Below are 12,568 nucleotides of genomic sequence, written 5' to 3'. Positions count from 1 at the left end.
TTCCTCAGGGTTCTCTTCCCCCGTTCTCTTTCAGGTCCGGTCAGTTCAGACGTGATGCCAAATGGAAACGGACTGGCGGAGGACTTTAATGCTGCGGGGGACACTCCTATAATGGGCCCCTGCCTCCGACCGCCCCCACCCCCCAGAGCACAGCTCCCCCGTCAACTCCCAGACCCAAGAGCCCCTCCCCAGGTTTGGCAGATTTTCCACCCATGATGCTTAGAGAAGTCTGAGGGGGATAGTGCTGAGTTCACGGTTCACACGGGTGATTCATTGCCGTCGCTCAGACTCAGTATGCCTATGCAGGAGACAGAATTGTGTAAGCATAAACTTGTGTGGAGTGAATGCCCCTTTTATACCCCCCCTCCCCCCCCACCCCTGTATTTTGACCCTAATTTGCTTTGGAATGACTAGCTTTTTTTGCTGCATATCCATTTTTAACTCCCCTGTTTGTGTATTCGTTGAACAGAAGGATTCATTGGGACTTTCTTTTAGCTGTTTGAGTCTACCACCTTCCTGCAACTCACAGACATCTGATTGCTTGATTTGATGTTGGTGCTTCGTTTGAAAAACCGAACTAATGGCTGCGTTTTGGAACTAACCCCCCCAGTATGATATCGTTTTGGTGGAATTATAAGTCGGGCACGGTTTCCTTGTTCACAAATATAACTCCTACATAGAATATATATATATATAACAGTGCATGCACAATCCTCCAGCAGCTGTGTTGATGCACATGAGCATGACTAATCCAATGTCTGATAAAAACAAGTCTGCATAACTCATTGCAATATTGGCAACTGCATTCAGGACATGTTTATATATAGTTATACACGAACCAAGATATATGGGTGTAGCATGTACTTTTGCACCCCTCCTGTCTTCTGCTCCTTAAATCTACAGTACTTGTCAGATCAATTGAAGGATGTTGTAACTGTTTGTAATATACTAGTCAATGGCTTTGTCTTGCACCAAAACATGTTTCCTGCCCAGTGATTTACATCGGAAACATTTGAATAATTTCTTAATCCAAGCCGCTTCACTCACGACAACGAACATCCTACTAGGGCTGTGCGATTATGGCAAAAATCGTAATCACGATTATTTTGGTCAATAATTGAGATCACGATTATCCATTTACTTTGAAAACATCCATTTATTTTTAACAGTTGAGTACCCTGAACTTAAAGTATAATTCAACTGAAAAACCAATAAAATAAAAATAAATAATTGTTTTATTTCGATTACGTTTTTTCCGTAATCGTCGCAAGCCAAAATCGTAATCGAGATTAAAATACGATTAATTGCACAGTCCTACTTCATACAAAAATGTACATTAAATCTACACATAGTGCTCATAGCTAGGACTTAACCTTACCAGTCATATAACACCAGCTCTCGTGCAAATACAGAACAGAGTCGTTCAGTATGTGGCAATACAAAACATTCCTCTTGTTTGACCAATTTTCCATTTAGCCAACGAGAGGCCTTCATTAGAGATGGAGAACGAGGAGAAGATCCGCCTGGATGCTCGCCGGCGTCTGGAGGATCAACTCAAACAGTACAGAGTGCAGAGACATAAGGAGAGGGTGAGTGAATAATGGATGAGCTGCTCCTTCTTAGATCTGCCCTACAGGTCCTCATGTAACCAGATTTGCCAGCTTCTGTATTTAAACGTGACACTTCAACCATTAGGCAAATATATTTTCTTGATGCTGTATAAGCGGCATTGAACTTCAACCTGTGTAGACTTCTCTCAGATGAAGTTGGCTGTTAAATAATGCTTTTCTTTTGGAAATGTAACCCACGGGGGGCGAGGGGGGCGCTCGTGAATTGTTGTTACGGAGACGGAGGGGTTTTAGGTCATAGATTTTAGGTTGCCATAAGGCTGTTATTATAGGCTACATCCATTGGTTGTTTTGTGGCACATTTGTAACGCTGTGCCAACTTGGGGAGCAGGGTGGAGAGGTGGAGTGAGGTTGAGCGATGGAGAGAAAGGGAGAGAGAGATTGAGCGAGGCAGAGAGCGTGTGCAGCGGTCTGCTTGCGCACAGAGCAGTTTGTGAGAGCCGGCTTGAGAGTCAGTTTCTCTTCAAAATAGAATTGATTGCCAGCCTCCCTTGTCCCTGGCTGGCTTGCTAGCTCGTTGGTAACGTAACTGATTTCTTCTAATGTGCCTGCATCTGGCGCTGAGTTGCCATATTCCTTTCATGAACCACTTCCTGATATCCATTGTTGCAGATAAATATAAATGATAATAGCCAAACTAACCTAGCAAGAGCAAACTGACAGGCTGCTCTCACTCAAAAACCCACACGACTCAACCCAGCGAAAAACCAGCCTCGCTCGATATTAAACTAATCTTTCAACATAGTTTAAAACAAAAATAAATATTAGGACAAAGCCCTTCAAATAACAACCATAAACATAATAAAACAATTAAAATGTTGTATTCAGCCCTGATTAAAACAGCGGGCCCAAATCCCGCCCATGACGCCGGGTCTGTTGTGACTTCCACTGCTATTGTGAAATATACACTTATTTTACAAATGATTACGGTGTAATTACACTTGTTTAATGTTACTGGATCCTTCAATACTTTATATTGTTACTTATTCTTTCTACCATGGATGTGCACTTATTTGTTTTTGAGTCTACTCTTTTTACTTGCGCTACCTTCACTTTCGTAACGCTGTAACTGTCCCCGCTGCGGGACAAATAAAAAAGGGTCTTCAGATTGTGATACATTTCTGTTTTCCAGTCTCACCGCACCGCCACCAAGAGCAGGCTGTTCAGCACCCTGGATCCAGAGCTCATGCTGCACCCTGAGGATCTGCCCAGGGCCAACACTTCCTCCATGACCACAGAGTATTCCTTCATGAGGACCACTGTACCCCGCGGGCCCAAACTGGGAAGCTTGGGAATTCCCCCTGGCAGGGAGAAAAAGTCCAGATCACCCCGAGTGAACAAGATCCACTCCCTCGCCGACTACAAGTCTCCTGAGAAGGATGGAGCAGGTGACGGTGGAGGTATACAATTACTGTAGGACTATTCTGCACTATTTCTATTATGTTCTATTGTTATTTACTTTCACTATTTTATCAGTTTTATTGTGTTGCACTGTTGGAGGAGCCTCTGACCTAAGACATAACTCCACTGTAGCTATGAACACATGACAATAAAAGCCTTGAATCTTTAGGTGGAGGAGGAAGTGGAGGAAGAACAGCAGACGGCACCATGACCTCCCTGCAGTCCACCATGAGCTCAGTGTCCACTCTCTCTGAGGTCACCGTGATGTCAGAGGGCAGCGCCTGTGACACGGAGCCACAGCCCGGCGCCTCGCTCCAAATTGGGGACAATGTGTCTGAAATTGACGGCAGTGAATCGGGAATAAGGCCGGGGAACGATGGCAACGACAGCGACAGCTCGTCTTACAGCAGCGTGTCGACCAGAGGGCAGTTCAGGACGCTCTCTGCCGCAGTGGAGAGGCAGCGGGGGGGCTACACGGTGCAGGGGAGGGAGATCGCTGCTGAAGCCATGGGTCAGTTCCCCTCGCTGCAGGAGGTGCTGCAGGCGGCCAGCGACGAGCAGCACCTCCTGGAGCTGGAGCAGCAGCAGGGAGACGGAGCGGAGCCGCGCAGCCGCAGGGACAGCTTCTCCAGCAGGTATACGGCAACAACAAATCAAATGGGATTTATGTTGCCAAAAATCACACATTTTTCCCCGGGGGCTTTACACTGTGTACAGCATCCGAGATATATCCTTATATATATAGAAATGTATTTATTAGGATAAACCCCTTGAGATGCACCGTCTCGTTTTCAAAGGGGTCCCGACCAAAACAACGTCTTACAGACACACATGAACAAAGTAACAGAAAGCAAAGCATGACAAACAGGACAAACCACGTACACTACAATTATTACAATTTGATAGAAAGAAGTGTCTAATAGATCAGTTTCATCAAAACGAGCACCTTAAGCCCTTGAGATTCTATAAACTCTGTGTAATAGGGTTTAGGGTGACATGTTAACTCAATATTAGCACATGTATTTCCTGTAACTTAGAGACCATTTGTATTTGTTACTGTAGATTACAGATTGAAAGTGAATGTGTTTATTTTCCTGTCGACTAGTTGACTTGTCTTCTGAGTACTCATGTGTTTTATATTTGTTGCAGTGTTTCTCTGGAGAGCTCAGTGATGGGCCATGATGAGATGCTGCAGGTGTTGAAGGAGAAGATGAGGCTGGAGGGTCAGCTGGAGTCTTTGTCATCTGAGGCCAATCAGGTAAAATCACTGATTGATTTCTCTACCAATATTTTCCATATTCTTGCACCAATTACCTATCCACACATATTATGTACAGGATTGGACAAATTAACTTTGAAACCATGACATTTGATTATTCTGTGACAAATTGGATGCAACAAAACATAATTTAGCTGCAAAATCTGGTAGTAAAAAGCTACTTTAAGCTTTCTGCTATGCCTATATTTGGATAGTAAATTGATAAATACAACTATATTTACAATTCTTGACCCTGCGTGCCATCATTTTCAAATCCAATTAGTTTTCTATGTAAATGCTTACCCTTGATTGTGGAAAATAAATCCAAATCCTTGTTTACTGTTAAATTCGAACTAAAAGAAACTCCATTAACTATAACAATAATGTTATATATTAATAATGGATACATGAATGTTCACTTGGAACCTTTCTATAATTTATTTCTAGTATATGTTGTTTCATACATTAAAGTCTCTTACATTAGCATTTGCATAAACACTGCTGATGACAACGAGGTTAATGTTGTAATATATTGTGTACCATGCGATGACTGCGCTTCTAAATTCTCATTGCTGATACTAAATGGGAAGTCAAGCCCATAAATAAATGTTCGAAACTAAAACAAATGGCTGTTAATTGACCTATCCAGGTGATACTTTATTGGAAAACTAAAATGATTGTCCGTAACCCTGACCTCGCTGTCTTTTTGCTCCAGGCTCTCAAGGAGAAGACGGAGCTTCAGGCTCAGCTGGCTACGGTGAACGCTCAGCTGCAGGCGAAGAAGGCGGAGTCTCAGCTCAGCCAGGAGAAGCAGAGCACCCTGACTGCCGAGGTCCGCACGCTGAGGCAGAACTCAAGCCAGCTGGAGAGGGCCATGGTGGAGCTCCAGGGAAGTCTGGAGGGCAAGAACGCCAGCCTGACGTCTCTCAGCAACGACCTGAAGGTGGCTGAAGACCAATACAACCGGCTGATGGGGAAGGTGGAGGAGATGCAAAACACTGTGACCTCAAGAGACAACACAGGTGAGTGACGGAGACCCAGAGAGCTGAGGGTAACAATGAGTGAGCTCTAAAGGCCGGTGTCCACATAGCGCCCAATGAGAGTATGTGGCGTTATCAGGTAAAAAGCACTTCACCCAGGAGCTGTTTTCTGAGGGCTTGAAGTAGAACATGCTTTTCTGGAAAGCGCCGGTAAGGACTCTTTTTAGCGGTGACAGAAATTGCCCTAACAAAGACCGGAAAGCCCATTTCTTTGAGTGTATTTACTGGCAACTGTGAAGTGAAGCTCATCAAAGTGTGAGAGCAAGCAGTTTTCATGATGAGAAAACAATGTCAAACAAATATACAGTAGCAAAAACACATAATAAAATCCAATGAAGCTAGCTTGACTATACAACCAGCACAGCCCCTAGTTGACCCCCCCCCCCCCCCCACACACACACACACACACACACACACACACACACCACAACACAGACTATATCACCCCTTGCTGCTAAATACCAACAAACTATGTGCAATATATAAATGCCGTTAATAACTGTAATATATACCTGGCTGCTAAATCTGTAGAACTGTTACAGGATGTTTTTGTTTTTTTAATTATGTAACTTTTAATTTGTTATTATATCATAACTTAGTACTTTTTTTTAAATGCATGTCATTTAAAATATGTATCATTAAGCTGTCTGTGGCTCTTTTTCCTGCTGTAACGACGCTCCGTGGGACTAATAAAGGGATTGTGATTGTGAGGCAGCCATGTGTTTATAGAAACTGTAAACAGAATGATCTCCAGGCGTCCTGACAGCGCCGTTCTGACAAAAAAGGCACTCTGTGTATGTGGGCCCAGACTAATTGTACTTTGCGATATGTTAGACAACTTTAGATAGCCATTTGCATATCCACACTGGTGGTTAAACAAGATTAGTTTCTTCTTCTTCGCAGTCCATGAGTTGCGTCAGCAGATGGGGGGTCTCCAGAGCCAGCTCCAGCAGGTGCAGCTGGAGCGCAGCACCATGCAGAGCCGCATGAAGACCTCCCAGGCAGAGATAGACTCCCTCCAGCAGCTCAGACAGTGGTACCAGCAGCAGCTCGCCATGGCCCAGGAGGCGAGAGTACGGCTGCAGAGCGAAATGGCCAACATGCAGGTAAGGTTGAAGCTGTTGGGATTGGTTTTTCATGTAGCTTTGACATGAGTTGACATGACACCCTGTTGTTTTATCTCTCACAGGCCGGACAGATGACTCAGATTGGTGTGCTGGAACATCTGAAGCTGGAGAATGTGACTCTGTCCCACCAGCTCACTGAGACCCAACACCGCTCTATTAAGGATAAAGAGCGTATTGCTGTTCAGCTGCAGAGCATTGAGGTATACTCTCCAACATCTTTTTAAGTCTACGTATCAACGTCATCCCAAACCTGAAGACCATTATGCAATCAAGGACCTTAGATCAGGGGTGTCAAACTCAAGGCCCGGGGGCCAAATCCGGCCCGTGACTTCATTTCATGTGTCCCGACAATATCTTGCAAATAATATAATATGTTTATTATTCGGTTACATGTCGCTTTACAGAAGCACGTTGCCCATAAACTACATGTCCCACAATGCATCTCAAATTTGACTTTTTTTCTCATAATCTGACTTTTTCTTTTCTTGGATTTTGACTTTTTTTTTCAGAATTTGGCTTTTCTTTTTAAATCATGTTGTGACATTCTCACTGAAGAGACTTTCAATTATTGGCCCTAGACTTCTGCTTTCAGACGTAGTTAATTATTAAGTTATTACCCTATCCGATAATAATCCAACGCAGAGGCAATAATGTAATATAATACATTATTTTATATATACACTATATTTATATATGTATTTTTATATAGTCTTATATATAAAACTGGCCCTTTGAGTGCAACCATGATGCTTATGTGGCCCGAGATGAAATTGAGTTTGACACCCCTGCCTTAGATCAAAGCACACGTTTCTAAATGACTCAAATGTTTTTTCATTGTTTTTTTGATAAATCTTGAGTAAAACCTTTTTGCTGTCTGTGACGTAGTCCGACATGATGAGCCAGGAATCTGCTTATAAGCAAATCCAGGATGCAAAGAACATGGTGGAAGATGATTTGCAGCACAAACTGGAGGAGTTTGAGGATGAGCGAGACCACTTAACTAAACTGGCCAACACCGCCAGCAGCCTGGAGAGGGAGCTGGAGCAGGTAATCATTCCTTTCCCACGTTGTGAGTAGGGCTGTGCGATTATGGCAAAAATCATAATCACGATTATTTTTGGTCAATAATTCATATTACGATTATTAAAAAAAAAAATTGAACAGTATGTTTTTAATAGTTGATTACCCTGAACTTTAAGAATAATTCAACTGAAAAACCAAAATAATAATCGTTTTATTTCGATTACGTTGTTTTCGTAATCGTTGCAAGCCAAAATCGAGATTAAAATAAGATTAATTGCACAGCCCTAGTCTTATGTCCTGCTCTAAACTGGCACTCTATCCCTCTTAGGCGAAGTTGATCCTTTCCCAGAAGGACGTGCAGCTGCATTCGCTCCAGAAAGAACATCTGGATCTGATGCGCCAGCTGACCTGCACTCAGGAAGACCTGCAGACCAAAGAGCAGTCCATCAACCAGCTGGAGGCTCGCTTCCTGGAGCTTGAGGCCCAGCTGGCCGAGCTGCAGACGGACGGCAGCGCCAAGGACGACAACATCCAGTTCCTCCAGAACGAGAAGATCGTCCTGGAGGTGGCGCTGCAGGCCGCCCGGGCCGAAAAGAGCCAACTGGACGAGGGGGCTGAGCGTCTGGGAGAGGATGTTCTGGTGGCTTCAGACGTCTTGGATCAACTCAGACAGGAAGTCCAGGTCAAAACCAGTCAGGTACGATACAGTTGGGAGGAGAAACTATTAAAAAACGTGCATAGAAAGTATGATTAAGCAATAACCGTTTGACTTTACAACAAATATTGACATTCCATGTGTGTATTTGGTCATGTTTATCTCCCCAAATACTTCTTTAGTGACACAGTGAGTTACAGAACAGGTTAAAATACTTCCTTAGGCACGTTTAGCAGTAATTATCTTGTGTAAAGCACTGTAGGAATTACTGAGCTATAGTTACTTGGCATTGTATCTCTCAGAATTGAAAAGTCACACCTTCATCTAAGAGGTGACATTTGAAAAGAGCACTGCTTTTACTTTCAAACCAAAGAAAAGTATGTGCATCAAAATGACTCAAAATAATGTTCATCTTCAGCTGAATTTATTGCATTTCAATTTTTTTCCATCCCTTTTTTTGTAGTATACTTCATATAATGTTTTCTATGAGCAAATGTATGCATCTTAAACGTCAATATCGCAGCCATGTTTTGCTAAATGAACTGTGGTAAGTAGGGGTGTAACGGTACACGTACCCGTACCGAAATTATTCGGTACGGGCCCTTCGGTTCGGTACAGGTGTGTACCGAAGTGTACCGAACGAATATAACGTTAAACGTAAAAAATTGAGAACGTGAACAACTTCTTGGAAGTAATCTCAGGTGCTGCGTCGCAGCATTCAGAGTAATTTGCTCACATTGGGTTCAACGCGTCATAGAGCGAGCAAGTTATTTCATTGGATGAGAGGCATACTATGAGAGCTGGTCAGAGAGATGCGTTCATATGTAGTCAGTAATTTGAGGAACTATCGAAAATTAATGGCGAACGCAGATAAAGTTGAGCTCGAAAATCCTCCAGCATCATTGAAGTCTCCGGTTTGAGAACATTTTGGTTTCGCAGTTACGTACAAGGATGACGGACAAAGACAGGTGGACCGAACCAAAGCTGTTTGTCGGCATTGTTCAACTAACATTGGTTACGCGGCTGGCAATACATCAAGCTAGCACACTCTTGAAAAGGCATCACCCGAATGTGAATATCACCGGTACCAAAAGAAAAAAAGACTGAAGTGCAAACCCAACTCCCACTAGCATGTAAGCCTCCACCACTCGCAGAGAGTTCAGACCGAGCCAACGCTGTTACAAACACCAAATATCCTTATGTTGCCATGTTAGCAAAGCGCTACCTGGCTGTATCTGCTACCTCTGTCCCTAGAGAGGGTGTTCTCCACAGCAGGAGACATTGTTAGTGCCAGCAGATCTGCCCTTTCGGCAAGCAATGTGGACAAGTTCATTTTTCTTTAAAAAAACATGAAAATACAATGACAAGCTAGTCCTAATGTCAAACTGGCTGCTTAGGTGCTAGTACAGTACAGTTCAAATACAGATTATTTCAGTGAATCGAAAAGCTGCACCTTAATGTTTATTTTATTTTGTATTTATTTGAGTGAATACATTATTCACAGTTTAATAATAATAAAAAAAAAATATATATATATGTTTTATTTTGTGAAAAAAAATTCTGCTGTACCGAAAACGTACCGAACCGAACCGTGACCAAAAAACCGAGGTACGTACCGAACCGAAATGTTTGTGAACCGTTACACCCCTAGTGGTAAGCTAAAAACCTGTGACCTAACATTCAATTAATTATGCAGCCCTGAGTTAACCCTTAGATGCCCTTAGAGCAGGGGTCTCAAACTCAAGGCCCGGGGGCCAAATCTGGCCCTCGACTTCATTTTATGTGGCCCCGCAAGAGCTTGCAAAGAATATAATACGTTTATTATACGGTTACATGCGGCCACTTTACAGAAGCAGGTTGCCCATAAACTACATGTCCCACAATGCATCTCGTTTTGTGACATGCACACTGAAGAGACTTGCAATGATTTGCCCTGGACTTCTGCTTTCAGACGTAGTTAATTACTAAGTTATTATCCTATCCGATAATAATCCAATTCAGAGGCAATACTGTAATATAATACATTATTTTATATATATATAATATATATATATATATATGATGTATTTATATAGTTACAACCGGCCCTTTGAGTGCAACCTTTATGCGAATGTGGCCCGTGATGAAATTGAGTTTGACACCCCTGCCTTAGAGTGACTGGACCCTACACTCTTCCATAAGTGGGTCAAAAACGACCCGTATTAGAATAATATGTGTTTTTATGCCATTTGTCATTTTGGTTAAGAAAAATCACTTGTTTGATATTTAGTATTATATTTTGGTTCACACTAGAAATATTTGTTATTTAATTTTTCACTATTTAGAATTTTAGACCATTTTTTTTACATTTTGAAAAAAACCGTTTTGAACATATCGATATTGATCCGCTATTCTGAGACCCTCACAGTATTCTAGTCCCTTTTCAAAACTCATCTCTTCTCCTCTTGTCTACTCATAGCCCCCCCCCATCAATCCACGCCGGTTGATCAAGTCTGATAGTCCTATACCCCCCACCCTAACCTTCCCTTATATTGTAAAGCGATGTTGAGTCCTTAAAGCCCTATACAAATATAATGTATTATTATTATACTGACAGGTTTCAGATCTTGCTGTGTAAAATAATCTTCCTGAGAGGTGTCACTTGTGATGTAGTCTGTGTGTTCCACAGTGAATGTATTCCTGACAGCAACAGGTGAGAAGCATCAAAGGTTCCCAGAGGATCCCATAGAAAATGCATGCGGGTGATTTTTGACCCACTTATGGAAGCTTGGGGTAGAAATACAAAAACTACAATTTCTTAAAATGTGAATGGCTTGATATCCAAAACATGTTTTTTGAGGAATAGCTGAAATATGAAATAATAAAAAAAATGTAATTGCAAAGATACTTCAATAAAACCGGGTCCAAAAAGACCCACTTATGGATCTAAGGGTTGAGCTTACGTCTCCAGCCAGATGTAGTGAGTAATTATTGTCCCTTGCTTTGTTACAGATTGAAACTCTCCAACAACAAAATGGTTCCCTGAAGAAACAAGCTCAGAAACTGAAGGAGCAGTGTCAACAACAGAAGGTAAGTCCTCCCTTTTCTCTGACAGTACATGAAGCTCTGTATTTCTAGGTAAAGCTCGTAGAATCCAGAGTATTTATTTATTTCACACTAAAATGTTATAAATAAGGCTGTTGTGGGAGGATGTATTGTGGAGGCAGATGGCTGTCAGCAGAGCGCTAGTTGACACGCCTCAGTGGATGGAGCAGAGGTGGATGGAGCTCATTGTGCATCGACAGGCTGTCAGAAAGAGGGTGGGGTTTACTGACAGCAATGGGAATTGGATTGTGTTTATCTCAAGGCTTGAGTTTTTGAATACCATTCAGACTCATCAGGCATTCATCTACAGTATGTCCATCAACATGTATTTAGGACTGCTTTCAGCAAACTAGTAACACTGGTGGTAAAGCTCTGAAGTCTGTGAAGCTTGAGGCACTGTGGCATGAATGTAATGTAATGAATGTCACACTGCTTGATAGAGGTATACAGGATAGTAGGAAGTCTTTTTTTTGTTCCTTTTTTGTGTATAGAAAAAAGAGAATATTGAATTATTGTTCAAATGAAAGTCCTCAAATGCATAAAAACCACAACTATTGGATCTCTTTGAAATGTTTCTTTTTGTTACTGTTCTGCAAGGTTTGGGTTTATTTGTTCCTACTTTGCTGCACACTCAAACAATTGTACCTACATGACAATTTGGAAAGCTATTTTTTTTTGTATATATATATATTTGAAAGCTTTAAGTCTATGTATTAACAAAACCTTAAATATTTAGTCAAATGCTCTTCTGTCTTTAGTAAATGTGCGCGACTGTTAGGAACCAATACAAAGCTATTTAGGCTGCAAAAAGAAAGCCTGTAAGATACTGAATGAATACATCTTGTTGTTTTTTCAATTGCCATGTTCAATGTATGGAAGCCTGGAGGTGATGCCATGTGGGGTTCAAATCATATTGCACCCCTCTCTTCTGCACGTACCTACATTATTTTGTGATCATATTTTGCCAGACAAGTCAATCAATCAATCAATCAATCAATGTTTATTTATATAGCCCAATATCACAAATGTTACATTTGTCTCAGTGGACTTTACAGTTTGTACAAAATATCAGTATGACAATACGACACCCTTAGACCCTCACATCGTACAAGGAAAAACTTCCGAAGAAAACCCACAGTTTAAAGGGAAAAATGGGAGAAACCTCAGGGAGAGCAACAGAGGAGGGATCCCTCTCCCAGGACGGACAGACGTGCAATAGATGCCGTGTGTAAATTGAAAAGATAATACATTTGCAACATAGGTAGACCAAATGTTTGGAAATGCATGTGTGTATAATAGGAAGATGAATCCACGAGGATATCCATCCAGGACCTATGATCCAGGACCACAGC

At 41.9% G+C, this 12,568-nt stretch overlaps 1 protein-coding gene across 1 annotated transcript in view; it reads left to right on the top strand.

Moving 5' to 3' along the window:
• Positions 1 to 12: 12 nt before the first annotated feature.
• The window catches only part of LOC117540512 (golgin subfamily A member 3-like), a gene marked incomplete at its 3' end in the record, with an annotated part of 30,467 nt that continues 17,911 nt past the window's right edge, over positions 13 to 12,568 (top strand). Inside the window, 11 exon segments of the mRNA XM_034207245.1 lie at positions 13 to 319; positions 1,477 to 1,589; positions 2,761 to 3,028; positions 3,199 to 3,664; positions 4,179 to 4,287; positions 5,003 to 5,309; positions 6,231 to 6,433; positions 6,517 to 6,654; positions 7,340 to 7,501; positions 7,806 to 8,174; positions 11,124 to 11,201. Coding sequence (XP_034063136.1) covers positions 295 to 319; positions 1,477 to 1,589; positions 2,761 to 3,028; positions 3,199 to 3,664; positions 4,179 to 4,287; positions 5,003 to 5,309; positions 6,231 to 6,433; positions 6,517 to 6,654; positions 7,340 to 7,501; positions 7,806 to 8,174; positions 11,124 to 11,201 — 2,238 coding nt within the window.

This window comes from Gymnodraco acuticeps, unplaced genomic scaffold, assembly GCF_902827175.1.
Source record: "Gymnodraco acuticeps unplaced genomic scaffold, fGymAcu1.1, whole genome shotgun sequence".
NCBI lineage: Eukaryota > Metazoa > Chordata > Actinopteri > Perciformes > Bathydraconidae > Gymnodraco > Gymnodraco acuticeps.
Note: the sequence above shows the minus strand (reverse complement) of the source record. Positions and strands in the feature narration are given on the sequence as shown.